The sequence below is a fragment of the Nymphaea colorata genome, chromosome 13 (genome assembly GCF_008831285.2).
Source record: "Nymphaea colorata isolate Beijing-Zhang1983 chromosome 13, ASM883128v2, whole genome shotgun sequence".
Taxonomy (NCBI): Eukaryota; Viridiplantae; Streptophyta; class Magnoliopsida; order Nymphaeales; family Nymphaeaceae; genus Nymphaea; species Nymphaea colorata.
In genome coordinates, this window is record NC_045150.1 from 7,802,069 (window position 1) to 7,816,715 (window position 14,647).

Genomic DNA, 14,647 nt, shown 5'->3' on the forward strand with positions numbered 1-14,647 from the left:
TTGTAGCCTAGTTGATGAGTAGTTTAAATGCCCCCTTTTTGGTTGCAAAAGATACAGAAAAACTCAAAAGATCAAGACAAAGGCCATAAGTTGCTTGACTAGAAAAATATGGGGCGATGCAGAATTGATGCTGTGAATTTTACCTTGTAGCTTAGTTGATGAGTAGTTTAAAACCCTTTTTGGTTGCAAAAGATGCACGGAACTCAAAAGATCGAGACTGGTCCTGAGTTTCTTGACAAGATAATGGCTCCAGTTGGCACAATCCATACATTTGTGAAAAGGAACTTCTGTTGACATTTTAAACAATCTAGCATGATGACTCTAAAGAAGATGGAAGTTGCCGAGGAATAAAAAAATTCAACCTCAATTTGACTGTAGTAATTAACAAGACACCAGCTTAGTTAGCAGCAAGAAATAGTTGTATGTATGAGATTCTTACCTGTTTTACCATATTTGGTTTTTAACTTGCAGAGGTCCACAGTTAACAAGTTGCAAGTAATAAAAAAGAAATAAGAAGAAAAAGTTAAACTAATGCCGCAATATTATTTCCTTCTTTGTCTACTTATTCAGATTTTCCAAGAATTTTTCAATATAGTTTGAGCAGCCTTTCTTTCCGATTCCCGTTTTTGGCGCTCTTTTGCAACTCATGAAATTGATGTGCCATCATATCAACCTGTAATTTGTTCCCTCAGCAACAAGTTTCACTTCTTTTCAAGCTCAATCAAGACATTGTCCGCATTGTATCTAAAGTAACAGTGTTTTCAATTGATTTCAACCTCAAACCCGTGGAGGTTCGTTCATTTTCTTTCCATTGGTTTGCCCCTATCACATAATAATCCCAATAACCCACGAATTCAGCTTGCACATACTTGATCGTCATTCTTTATCTGAGAGAACTGAGAAGTCTGAGATAAAAAGAAAGTTTTGACCAGTATCTCCCATCATAACTTTTGCTCATAAAGATTCAGAAGCGTTCCTTGGAACATTTTTCCGATGTTTCTTTTATTTTTATCAAGTGACGGAAAATTACTTTTCCATAGACGAGTATAAAGCAGGGAAATAGAAATATAGATGCCAAACTCACCAATCTTGATGGTGGAGTCAAATCAATCAATGGGCATACCTCCATTCTAGCTTACAATCATTTTATCAATGGATGGCACACCTTGAATCAAACCACCAGGCTATCTAGAGTCATTTACTTAACACTAATGTGTACGACATAATTCAGAATAAGATAGTGCATATAAATTGCTGAACATAGTAGTTTTCCTTCTCTAGATATTCTAGCTGATTCAGGTAAAATATCACAAGTTGTTACATTTGCTGCCATGGTATTTGTATCATTATTCTGATCAAAGTACATGCACATGCAAGTTGATGATACCTATAATAACGAATTTTTATCAAAAATTTGTTAATTAGTTACTTTGTTCATTCATTACTAGATCTTTAACTGGACCAAAACCTTTCATCATTCAGAGGTGCACGCCTTGACTCCATAAAGAACACAAGCATAAAAGGGAAGTTGACGATTCTCTTTCTTTCTCATTTCTCACAAGAAAACACACCTTGGACATGAGACGTAGTCATGCTCCTGGAAGCATAAACCTCTCCTCCGCCCCAAGGCCCTATAGTATACCTGCTTAGGCTTGCACCGAGTGTGGTTCCCACGAAAGTTGAGTGCTAACTGCTTTTATGACATCCAAAGCCCAACCCAGTGTACCAACCCCCTTGCATCAACTATTTTCAAGCGTGACAAACATACAGTAATTGAAACAGGTATGTTGTCTCAAACTTTTCAGATCAGCTCATTCTAGGGACGCCACAGAACGCACCTTTGGCATCGCAGCTTGGAGATTTATGGGATGGCACATATTGGCATGCAATCCAGACCATATGTTATCAGCAAGGATGGAATTGACTGCATCTGTAGGATGAAACTGATCCCACCAGACATGAGTGGTAGCATTTTTGCATGCCATTTGAGGAGAGATGCACATGATCCAGCCTCCGTACTGGCCAAACCCACAGCATGCTTCAGTAACCGTTTCAAAACCTTCATCAGAAATTAAAATTAAGCTCTCAATTTCAGATACATCTGAATTTAACCCAAGTATCCAGCATAGAAAAACTTGATTTGGACACTGAACTACAGAACACCACATAAAAGTTGAGATAAGCTCAGCAAAACAGAAATCATAAAGACTGCTCCTGCCCATCACTCATGAAAAAGGCTGAGGGAGGGGTCCAACCAGTTTATGAAACACAAATTAATTAATTCAACTTTTACTGAAAAATTTCATAGTGGTACATATCTCACCGTAGTGCTCGTGGTTCATCATGATATCCTCTGAACCCAAGAAAGCATCACAGAAGATGAACATTGCATCCTTAAGCTCCTTATTCAGTTCATCTATCATGTACCTCATTCCAAAATTAAACTCCATGATCATGTCATTTATTTCCTTGATGCATTCGCCTTCTTTGCTCTGATATTCCCACAAAAAATGAGGAGTGCAACCCAGAGGAGCCAGCCCCAATACTACAAAGCGCCGAGCATTCATTGTGTAGAGGGTCTGCAATTTTTTAGGAGAAGAAACTACATTGGAACATTCTAAAGTAGCCAACAATGGCGGACTGAGCACCATATTGCTAGACTGATTGACACCTCACAACTACCAACTTTATAAGCCCAAATCCAGAGCCAATGAAGACTCAATTAGAAAGGTAAGCTAGGATGATTTAGTTCCACTTGGCGACAATAATAACCGTCAAGTTCTGAAACAATTAGATTGTCATGGGATAAAAACATGGTGACCAGATCTTGCCAAATTATGCCTTGTGAAAAACATCATGATGAGGAACAGCAATTTCAATACCAATGCTAATAATGATTTTGATGTCATTGTTAATAATTATCTTTATCGATACTAGGTTTCTAGGTTTACTATTTTCTGAAGTAGCATCCATACCTTCAATCTCTGCTTCACAGTACTGATCAGAAGCTGATTGAATCCCCAAGGCAGATACAGAGATTTAACCCCAGAAGCATTTCGAAGGTAATGATGAATATAGTCATTACTACCAACTGAAAGAAAGAAAATTGATTCAGCAAATAGCCGGTTTGCTCTCCTTTCACCGAGACTCAATGTGATCAGCTGAAAAGTATCCACAGCTTGCTCAATCTGCTGTGTCAAGGAAATATGCTGCCCCTGGAAAATTGTACATGAATATCTGAGTCATGAGCAACAAATGAAGGTCCGACTTCACAAAGAATATTTATTCCAAAAGCAACGTATAAAATAGATTAGTATACATCAGAGTACAAATGCTGATTTGGTCAATTATCAGTTCACAAATGTCAGATATAATAGATAACCAACAGCCAACATTTTCATTGGGACCAAGAATTACTCCATTCTCTAATTTCTATGATGTGTGTGTGCCAACATGCACACATGTGCATATACATGTGTGTGTGTGTGGTATATATAGACTATAGAGAGACAGAGAGAGAACCAGATCAGAGCCACTTGTGAAGAGGATCCCAGCACCAGAGGAAGCATAATTGACTCCATGAATCATGCTGTGGACCTCACCACTTTGTCCAAGGAATGCAGGCACAAAAGGAAGTCCCATGTGCAATGCTGCAAAAGTAGACCCTTTCCATGAAGTTTCAAACGCCTTTCAGTTGTCAATCTTCAAATGGTAAGAACTAAGAATTTTTTTTCTAAATTTTAACAAACTAAGAATTTTTTTCTAAATTTTAACAACTCAACAAACATGTTGATGACTGCTTTAGTCTCAGCATTTGCTAATTCAACATTCATTGAAAATTATAGAAACCATATCTCCATAATCTAAAACTGTGGATCTTCATTCAAGTGATTTACTATTAAACAATTCAAGCATTAGAGAAGGAATCAGGAGCTTTAAATTTATATCAATACATAAGTATTTGAATTTTTCATAGCCCATGAAAACTTTTTATTCAATAGTATGATGGGCTTATTCTGGGGGAAATTCTAATTGTTGAAGAAGAGAGAAGCTGAGCTCTGATGACGCTTATACGGATTCCCTTCAAACTGACATTAGGGAAGTAAGACATGCAAAACGACTTATGACTGAATAAACATAAAATCCATGAAAATAAAGAAGCCGTTCAGATTGAATAGCAACAAAAACATTAACGGACAACAGATAAATGTAAAAAACTGACAAAATATGATAGTAAGTGTATTATGAAATTAACAGACAACAGATAAATGTATTGACATGTCACTAAGAAATACCACAAAGAACCGTCAGTTCCAAAATGTCAAAAAAAAAAAAAGTTTCTGGTTGTGCTTTTCTGTAGTTTGTAAGAGATGGAAAAACTTTGTATGTCCATGAGCATGGTTGAGGGACAAGAGAACAGGAATTTTAATCCGGTTCAAGTTAGATTTTCTTGAAGCAATTCTGCCAGCAGTTTTATCTCCTTCATTCATTAAACTATTGGAGTACATTTTCAGTCTTTGCTACTTTAGCAGCACATGGTTGGCCAAAATAGATCGCAAAAACTAACTCAGGGACAGAGAAATATATCCTTCAAATAGCATTTTTGACAAAGCTAGAACAATTTCAAAAATTTTTTGGAAGAATAATCTACTAATATGCAAGAGCATACTAACTTGCGCCAAGCAGGAAACATCTTTCTGAAGGCAAAGTATGAGCTCACAAAAGATAAGTGCATCAATCTGACACCCATGAGGAAAGGTTCCAAGATCACATCCTATGAACAAGGGTGGTAACGAACTTTTATGCTCTTGGCTTTAAACGTGTTAATTAACCAATACTGGTCGAGAATGCTTCAAACAATTGGAACCAATTCGTACGCATCTTCTCGTACATGGCTTGGAAGAGATTCTCGAACAACTTATCATGCCCAGTAGTTGTTTCAGATTTTTGTTGGAGATGAAACCATTTTGTGGCCTCCGTAAATTAATCAGAAAATAACAAAACGCAAAATATTCTATATATGAAAGAGCTAACAGAACATGTTCCCTGGAGTTTATCGAATAGTCTTCCACCGGTAGACACTACAAGATCAATAGTTCATCCACTCAAATAAAGTTAGAAAAATTTTCAGACTAACTATTTTATTTTTCATTCCTAAGTTACAATAGTACGACTCCTGTTAAAAGGAAGGAACATGCATTGCTTGATGAACTTTTTGAATTCAGTTCTGATTATAAAAGAGGTTATCAATGAATATGGAAGCATTATGGAGTAAACATGGAAGCGATTGATCTTAATGCTATTCCTTAGAGCTCTTAGGACAAAGAAATATAAATTAGTAATTTGAGTTGCGTCAATCGATTGGTCGGATTCTGATTAGCAGACGAGTCGTGGAAAAACATGTAAACTTTCGACCTAATAGTACAAGAAGCAATTCTGCTAAAGAAACGTCGTTTGCAGTCCAGGAAAAATCAAAGCCGTTTTTTCGTCATAATTTCATGTTTCTCCAGATATTTTAGAATCTTCAGGGATATTAAAGTGAATAGGGAAAAGAATTAAAAAAAATTCGACCCTCATTTCCTTACCTGAAAGTCTAGGCATTGAAGTAACAATCGGGTCTACCGACATTAGCCTAATTAACAATATAAATTATGCATATTCCATCGCATAAAACGAGCTTCTTGATTCTAAACTGCATAGATTTCTTGAAACTTGAAGTTGTTGCAGATTTTGCGTCTTATAGCACGTAGCGAACGGACGCCATCTGCTTCCGCCGAATTTAATGCGTTTGTCATTAGATAGTAAGCGAGAGATTTCTGCAAATAGATGACCACAAAGAACATTGTCCTAAACGTTATACGTCCATTATTTCTTCACTGACAAGCACGTGGACCCTAAATCCTTGATCCGATTCACAAACACTCGTGAAAAAGCAAAGATAGTTCTTAGTTCGTAGGCCACGCTTATGCGGAAAGAGTTACCGAGATAATCGACGATAAGCCTGCCGTTGCAGAATCTCCCCGTCGGCTTGTGAGTATCAAAATCTCGTCCATAGGGCGGGAGATCGGAACGAGCGAGCGTGCCGAGGAAATTGTTGGTGCCGACGTCGACGGAGGAGTCGCCAAAGATGAAGAAGGCAGGAGCTAGAGAGGAATTCCTATGTCTCGGACCTCTATCTTCTCTCAGAGAGACACATCTGCGATCCACTGGCGTTTCTTGGGGCCCGATGGCTGAGAGAAGGGAGATGTTGAGGAGGAGATGAGGCAGGGAGAGCACCATTGTCGCTTCAATCGGAGGATCTTGAGCGGTGAGGAGATCGGAGGGAACGCCTTTAAACATCGTCTCTTCCCGCCTTACTCAGAATTCTTGGAGAAGCGCGGGGTGGGCAACGGGTTGGGTATCAGATAAGTAGTTGGATACCCGACCCGTGATGAACTGTATATATAAAAATATATTTGAAATTCTTTAAGTACACTTTTATAAACTCTTTATGTATTTAGAAACTCTTAACATGTCACTAAACTTTTATGTATCACCGATAGCATCTTTAGAAACTCTCTAAGGTTTTATGAGATGTTAAAATATGAAATATTAAGGATTTTATGAGATATTAAAATATAAAATATTAAAGATTTTAAATATTTAGAAACTCTTGACACATAACCAAGGTTTTATTAAATAATAAAATATTAAATATTAAAGATTTTAAATATAAATAAATATTGAATCAAGACAAGTATAAAGTTGATGGTCGGACACAACCCGATGCTGAGCATGACATTTATAAGTTACTTTAGATCAGTGATTTTGGATCAGTCGGTATCTTTGAGTTCCGTAGATTCTTATCAATTAAAAGAAATTAGGCGAAATTTATCTAGGTTCATGCTCATTATTATATTCATATTGCAGTCTTGACATGCTTTCTTAAGAAAGGTAACATTTGAGCTAGGGCTTCGAACTCATTTGAAAAATATATCGAGCTCGTAAAGAAATTAAGCACACCTCAAGCCATTTTACGTGCTTGAGTTAATTAAGATGAGCAACTTGGCATGCTTCCTAATTTCCACCCTTTTAACTTATGCAACTCAGTCCATGTGGGCTGCATACCATGGATGTCACTTAATCTGATTTAGATGTGACATCCAACCAAATTGCTTCAAAAAAATGGGACATGGATGATATCCGATTAAGAATTTGGATTAGATTTGAGTTTAAGAAATGACATATGTTCATATTGATTCAGATTTAAGGATATAGTTTGAAGCAAATACCCAGTATCCAATGTCCATCCATATCATAATGCAGTTTGGATTTGGTTTAAAAGTTACATTCAAATTCAGATGTCAGTGCAAAAAAAAAAAAAAAAAAAACCGGATTTGGTTTGTTCAGATTCAGATTCAAATATGGTATAAGCTTTCTTTTTTCATATTCAAATTTGAATTCGAAATCGAATATATATAAACATCCAAAAAAGTGGATAGAGTAAGGATCTATCCAATGCAGTGGCCAATTCAAATATGGTACAGTTTTTTTTCATCCACATTCAAATCTGAATTCGAATTCCAATATATATAAACATCCAGGAAAGTGGATAAAGTAAAGATCTATCCAACGCAGTGGCCAATGCCTCATTTTTTAATCATCTTTTAAATATTCACGACTTTTCTTCCTTTTTTTTTTCAGAAAATGTTTTCCTCTAACTTCTTCCGAATCAGTGAATGGACTGACTCGGCTGCTGAAATGGACTATTACACAAGGCACGATCTAAGATCTTTTGAAGTGCGTCCATGTTTTCGTTAAATGACATTGGCATGCCTCCTTCCTAGAAACTTGGTTCGGTGGCAGACTTAGAAGTTTTTCGCTTGGGCACTGTAAATTCAAATTTCAAACTTTATGGAGTGCTTTTATATAAAAAAAGCTAAAAAATAACGAAGTTTATATCTGTAAATAAAATAACTTTTTGTGGGCTGACAGCAGCTACAATGTAGCTCTGCTTCTACTGATGTTCGTTTTATAGAGTTTGTTGGGTATTTAAAATAATATATAATCGTTTCATAAATAAATATGGCTTTCTAACAAATTCATGACACATTGTAAATCTACCTTAAATCTTATAAGTCATATTGAGGAAACGACCCATTCTTTATTTTTTAAAGTAACAATCAAAGACAGGGGCAGATGAGCGAGCTAAACAGTTCAATCTTTGAATCTAGGTGAGGTCAAACTAAACTCGAATTCAGAAATATAATACAATTAAAAATTTTCAATTTTTTCAATGTATTTTTTTTTTCAATTAATTAGGCCCCTCTACCTTGGCGTCACATCAAAATTTAAATACACTATAAACAAAAGAAAGAAGCTTATCAGAAAAATATCTTTATGCAAGCGAAGATGCCTCCAAAAAGAAGCCAAGTGAATGGAACCTTGTTGGCACACATAAGCGATTATTATAATAAAAAAGATGAAGATGCACGAATACTTTTAACTTTATTAATATTTAAAAACAAAACTAAACAAAATCAAGCAAAGGATTCAGCTAAGGTACTTGCAATTCTTTAATGCAAAATCAAGCAAAGGATTCAGCTTGCTAGAAAAGAAAGAAAGAGGGACAGATTAATGCATTAAAAGATAAGTGATTAACTTAAGCATCCTTTGGTCGGTCGTTTGGTGGAAAGCATGAAGGCCTTGCTATTTAAAACTATTAAAATTGATTGTTTGGAATGATCAAGTTCAGCAACGATCACAGAAAAAGACAGCCCCGATTTAAAATTGAAGTCATATAAAGGAAATTAATTAAGGGCTTCTTAGCTGTCCTTTTAATTGATTTCTTTAATGAATATGCACATGCTAAGTTAATTACTTGACTGGAGAGAAAGAAAAGCTGCATTTGATGTGGATGTGGAAAGAGAAAAAATCATGAATATAAGGTAAAAATATGAGGAAAGATGAAGCAATCATAAAAAAAAACACATAATTTTTTTATATTATAAAAAAAGATACTTAAATTTTTGGTAGTTAATAGAAGATATGCATAAATTTATTTTTGATAAGTGAACTGGTAGACTAGTGGAAGAATATTAAACGTACCTTTAAAAGGACATAAGGAATATGCCAAACTTTGTTAAATACATATCATGCTAAAAGACATTTACCTATAGTGATAAAAAGATCAATTTAAAATTAGGGCAAAAGATTATAAAATATAATGCAGCATATAAAGAAAACCCAATGAATTGCAATCGCCTTGTTGTTTCTTGTCCATCTCTTCACTAAATACATTAATTTATAACAAAAAACAATAGGAAAACCAACAGATAATGGAAATGGTATTGGTAAATTTGATAATAAGATAAGAAGTTGGGAATTAGGTAGTTGTCTAGCTGTCTTTAGGTATCTTTTACAGACATATATTAATATTATTAAGGGTAGCGGAAGCTTCACTCTTTTTTTTTTTTTTTTTCTTGTCCTTAAGTTTAGGGTTGTTTGGAAACCTATTTGTAGAGAAAGGAACAACTGTCAGCTAGAGCGTCATGCATCCATTGTTTGCCGTTTAAAAAAATAACACTCACAACTACAGTTTCATGAGCCTACCAGTTAAGTTTTCAAACAAGATTTGAGCCGACGATTGGACTTTCACGAGCCTGCCAGCCTTGAACTGATGTTTGGACTTTCACCAACTGAGTTTTCAACTTACACCCTCCATATTCATCTCTTGTTAGTACTTCAAAATTTGACCTCTTCATTCAGTTACCTTTACTAAAAGATGCCTAATTGAAAATTTCTCAAATTTTCTTAATGTCGGGCTGTAGCCTCTAACTGTGGCTTGGGCTCAACTGACTACTGGAAACTCAAGCCCAAGCTTGACCCGATTACCATTAAAAAATATTTTTAAATATAAAAATAATATTTAAATATGATTAATCATAAGAATATATACATATAATTATATATACAAATAATAAAATAATATAAGCTACCAAGTTTAGTCAAGTCAAGCCATCTGAACTATCCCGACAACTTATCGAGCTGATTGGTTGCCTAATGTTTAAGTTTGCGCCCCAGTCAAGTTGGGTACCTATCAAAAGCTTAGGTTCAGACTTGAGTCTAGTCGAGTACCGAGTCGAGTATTTATTTGGAGTTTAGGTCCTGCTTAATTTTTTTTTTTAATAAAAAAGTCAACTTATTTTTGTGAAGGTATTCATTTTTTAAAAATAAAATTAATATTGATGAACAGAAATTTGTTGGATTGAATCGTGCCAGCCGTGAAGAGTGAGAAGGAGAGATGGGGACGGCGGAAGTAATAGCGTCAGCCCTGACTTAAGTGCACGCGCTTACAGCCTTGCTGATGCTGACCTGACCGACCGTTGGAAGGACGGATGAGGACTCCCAGGGGCAGAAATGCCATTAATTGAAATGTGAAGGGCAGAATAGGGCAAGCGACCGAACCAAAAGCAAAGCGACAAAACGTGGTGCAGATATTTTCCCTAACGTTTTGAAAGGCACGTGTATCAGCTAATCATAACTCGCCACGTGGATGGTCGGCGAATCGGGGGGAGCGCCAACGGCTCCCAGGGACGGCTGACGTGTCAATGAGGCGTTTTCGTTTTCCGCATTGGCTGGCCCTGACCCGGTGGTCCTACGTTGAAGAATGAACTTTCCTTGATTGCCACCACCATCTGATGAAACTACCGCTTTGCCATTCAGTGGCCGATGACTCTCTGATTAAAACTAGACAAAATTAGGAACAATTTATGAAATATTTTCATAGCGTCATATTTTGTTTTTTAATGAGAGTGCAACATTTTAATTGACGGGTATATCTTATTTCATTTAAGTTTTAATGTAGTTTAAGCATTTACAAAAAAAAGAACGAAATGTTTTCGGATTTTATTTAAATGATAAGTTGTTGTTAACCCTTTTGCTCACCCAAAATATCTAAATTGGATCATTCCGTCCGAATTCTTTTTTCTCTTTTATTACTAAGTAACATTACTAAAAGAACCATCCACTTTTATTTCTATCTACTTTTGGGGTTTAAAGTTAAAGGAATATTTTAAGAGATTATATGTTATTTTGGTGAAGGTAAATCATTACCAATCACTGGGCCCTCCATGTGACGAGGGATTCATCATCCAACTTTCTTCGGACAGTCCTTCTTTTCTTTATGCCATGGGCAACCTGTGGGTGTCATCTGTGTGCTGGAGAACCGCTATCCATTTTTTTTTCTTCTTTTTCGGTGAGCCAGAGGATAAATCTCACCGCCGCGAAGTTAAGCCCGAAAGTCATTCTCTCCAATTCTTCATGATTTCGGAGTCCTGAGCTGCATCGGTGTTATCAAAACGATCACAAGAAATGCATTCTATTGTCAAAAGCCGTCTCCAAACGAGAGATGCACTACTTAGAGGAATAATACTTCAATATAACTTTTCAAAGTTTTTATATAGGTCAAACTAAATTTTTTAAAATTTAAAAAAAAAAGTTTATTTTCTAAAAAAGTATAAAAGAGGGTTTGGTCATGTTTTTCTCAGAACACATAAGAATTCTTGGAGAAGGAATGATTCGAGTGAAGGGAGAGGATGTTCAATCCGTACATAAGCTATAAAGGGGATCGGAATGGGGGGCGGACAGCAAATAACTGGGGACGTGAGATGGGTCGGTTCTAAATAATGAATCAGGTTTGAAAAATGTGAAGAGTCCTCGGTCACGGTGCCATGTTATTGCTGCCAAAAGCCATCGATTCATTAAAGCCAGAAATTTATATGCATTAATCAGTGATTAAGGAAAATGCCGTATCGAATTTCTGGATGATCGGCTTTGTCCAGTATGATTGAACACAGATCCTGAGATCCATCTGCCTAGGGGTTGTCAATTTGCGTTTTCTATAAAAGATCTGGCTTCATATATACGTAAAGTTTAGTTTTTTCAAAGTTAAAATATGTGGGTCTTTTTGAAAAAGAAAATATTTATTTGTAAAATTCTGTAAACCATTAAATTAAATCGATCGAGTAGCTTCTAATCAATCTAAATAATCCAGAAGACTTTGAATTTGAATCGATTTCTTCCGTTTTTGTTGCCGAGAATTTCCATGGTGTGGTTTAATTTCATAAAGCTCAGTAGTTCCTGTTCTCCTTTGACTAAAAAAAATATGTAAACTCAAGAATGTACCTGCAGGGTCACTTTTTTAAAGTTATCTATCTTTGCATGTGTTTGTTCCAAAGCTAAAATTACTTCATGCAAGTTTGTTTGGTGCATCTAACACCATAGTCGTATTTGTTATCGACGCTCTCTCTCTCTACTAGTTTCCGCAACACAGAATACTGATTCAAATGTAGGCCAATCTAGTTAAGCAACTAGAATCTTTACAACAAAAATGCAATATCTCAGTTCATCTCGTTTTATCGAAACTTACTTAAGCATATAAATGATCTCAAACTGAGAGGCATCTTCTGACTAAAGTAAAGCTTTTCCGTAGTTGATCGTAACTACAAAAACTTGCTCTAAGAATTAAAAGAACCTACAGTACATCCTTCAACAGTCAAAAAACCCGAAACATGCATGATAAGGACTACAAAATTAGAACCTCCAAAACGCCGCTGTTAACGGAGCATTCCAGTTATGAAAAAAATCCGAAAAGAAAATACTTCATTGTTTGGTTTTATAATCAAAATGACATCCTTTAGCTTTTCCCTTTTCCGGATTCTTTTCCACGCGACTTTTGGCCCCACTCAGTTGGGAGGCGTTTGGTGACCTCAGGTCCAAGAATCAGTGGGAGACCTGACATGGTGCACGCACCCGATTCTTGTCCTTTTTGAAAAAAAGCGAACTAAAAAAGGACACGGATTTCTAATCCAAATAAAGCGCCTAGCGAGAAGGCCTTGTAATTAGAGATTGTAAAATATCGTATCGCTTTGCATATTGGATTCGAGGGAACGAAGCGCATGGAACCTCTAATAAATTAAAGAGATCAAAGTTATGAAAAGTATCGTCTCTTTCAGAATTGCATATATATCCTTCTAAGGTTATGTTTGATGGTCTCATATCTTAGATTCCAATGCTACAACATACTTTAAAATCATGGATTTATATTTTATGGTTCGACCTTTCCTCCCTTCGGCCACAAATCTGTGGTTTTCACAAGATAACATGGATTTGAGATCCCCAATTAAGAAAAAAGCATTGTTTGTTTGAATTTGAATTTTGCTTCCGAGCTCAGATCCGAGGCTATCAAATGCGCCGTAAATGACATGAGGAGCCACTGAATCAGATAGTTCAGGTCAACAGGAGCCGCAAACATATACTATACAAGGTTAAGGTTTTGCCATTTTCTAAGTGATACCTTTCCAAATCTCAGGATTGACATGCCTATATTTTGTTAGAGAGCGACAAAACGCCACTTAGACAAGAGCTGGACCCAAAAGAGCAACACCCACAGGAATCAAATTGACTATGCGCTCCCACTAGGTCGACTAACTATACTATAATCATTGACACAAGTTGCTTATATTTTCAAAATAAAATAATTTTATGGAAAAAAATATCTGATGGTCTCATCTCGAATTCGATAACACAACAGTGATCATGGGATTCAATATGTGGCCATTGTCCATGCTAATTATCTTATTTATATAATAATATCTTATTAACTTTTATTTATTTATTTTGTGATACTGCCTACGCGTTCGATTTTTTCCCGTGATCCCAAAATGAAACAAACAGGATCTAAAGAAAATAACAGCCGTACTGGATAGGGCGGAAAATAAGAGGGGAAAAACGGGCGGAAGAAAAAGGGGCGAGAGTCGAGCCTCCTTAATTCTAGGGGTAAGATGGTCAGCGAGGTTCGAGGCGGAAGCGCGTGGACCCGCTCCATTTTTACTAATTAAAAAAAACGAAGAAAAGAAAAAAGGGAAAAAAAAGCTATCGTGCGTGCCAAGTCCGGATTTGGGGATTTTGAAAAAATCGAACGGTCAAGAAACCGCTCATCCGCCGTTTGACATGACGGACGTGTAGGAGACTAAATTGAAATACCAATAATGCCCTTACGGTCTCGCTTAATTTCTCGGGTCACAGAGTGCCGTTGTGAGCAGCGTTTGCGATGTTGTCTTAATAATAGGGAATCGATCGATTTAAGTTTGGATATTGGTTGGGTTTGGATTTGACACGAAATTAAGGTTCATTATTGAATTTACTTTGAATGTCCATACCATCATAATAAGATACGTATATTACAAAGAAATTAGTAAATGCCAAGTGTTTATTCATACTAATTGAAAAATATTGAGTTTGCATTAACTTATTCATACTAATTGAATTTAAAATTTTAGTGGCAGATTCTTAATTTTTAACTATCCATCGATCCCGCTTACAACAGCATACATCTCCACGAGTTTATGTGTCTTTAATATATTTTTCATTTAAATTAATCTAAAACTTTTAAATTAAAAAAAATTAAAAGTAGGGTGATACCTTGGATGTGAAACCATACTATCAACAGATATAGCGTGTTTGACATATGCAGTGTCGCTAAAACGAAGAAGTTATGTCAGTAATCTGAAGAGACTACCAGGGGCAATTGAGGCAGGAAGAAATTTGTGTAATCGAAAACTAACAGCCGTTACGAAAGAAGAAGTGCGTTAAAACCAACCCTCCG

The 14,647-nt window shown here is 36.1% G+C and overlaps 1 protein-coding gene across 3 annotated transcripts; it reads right to left on the reverse strand.

Moving 5' to 3' along the window:
- Nucleotides 1-1,517: 1,517 nt before the first annotated feature.
- On the reverse strand, nucleotides 1,518-6,285 carry LOC116267051 (GDSL esterase/lipase At5g08460). 3 transcript variants are annotated; one of them, XM_031648600.2, is made up of 5 exons: nucleotides 5,982-6,285; nucleotides 3,523-3,650; nucleotides 2,976-3,215; nucleotides 2,324-2,579; nucleotides 1,518-2,059 (listed from the first exon to the last, which is right to left on the reverse strand). In XM_031648600.2, exons 1-5 carry the CDS (start codon nucleotides 6,277-6,279, stop codon nucleotides 1,812-1,814), a joined length of 1,170 nt encoding a protein of 389 aa, XP_031504460.1. In that variant the 5' UTR covers nucleotides 6,280-6,285; the 3' UTR covers nucleotides 1,518-1,811. The 3 variants fall into 3 exon arrangements, with proteins under 3 accessions (XP_031504460.1, XP_049937242.1, XP_049937241.1); XM_050081285.1 differs by having other exon boundaries at nucleotides 1,518-2,018; nucleotides 3,523-3,665; XM_050081284.1 differs by having other exon boundaries at nucleotides 3,523-3,665.
- Nucleotides 6,286-14,647: the final 8,362 nt, after the last annotated feature.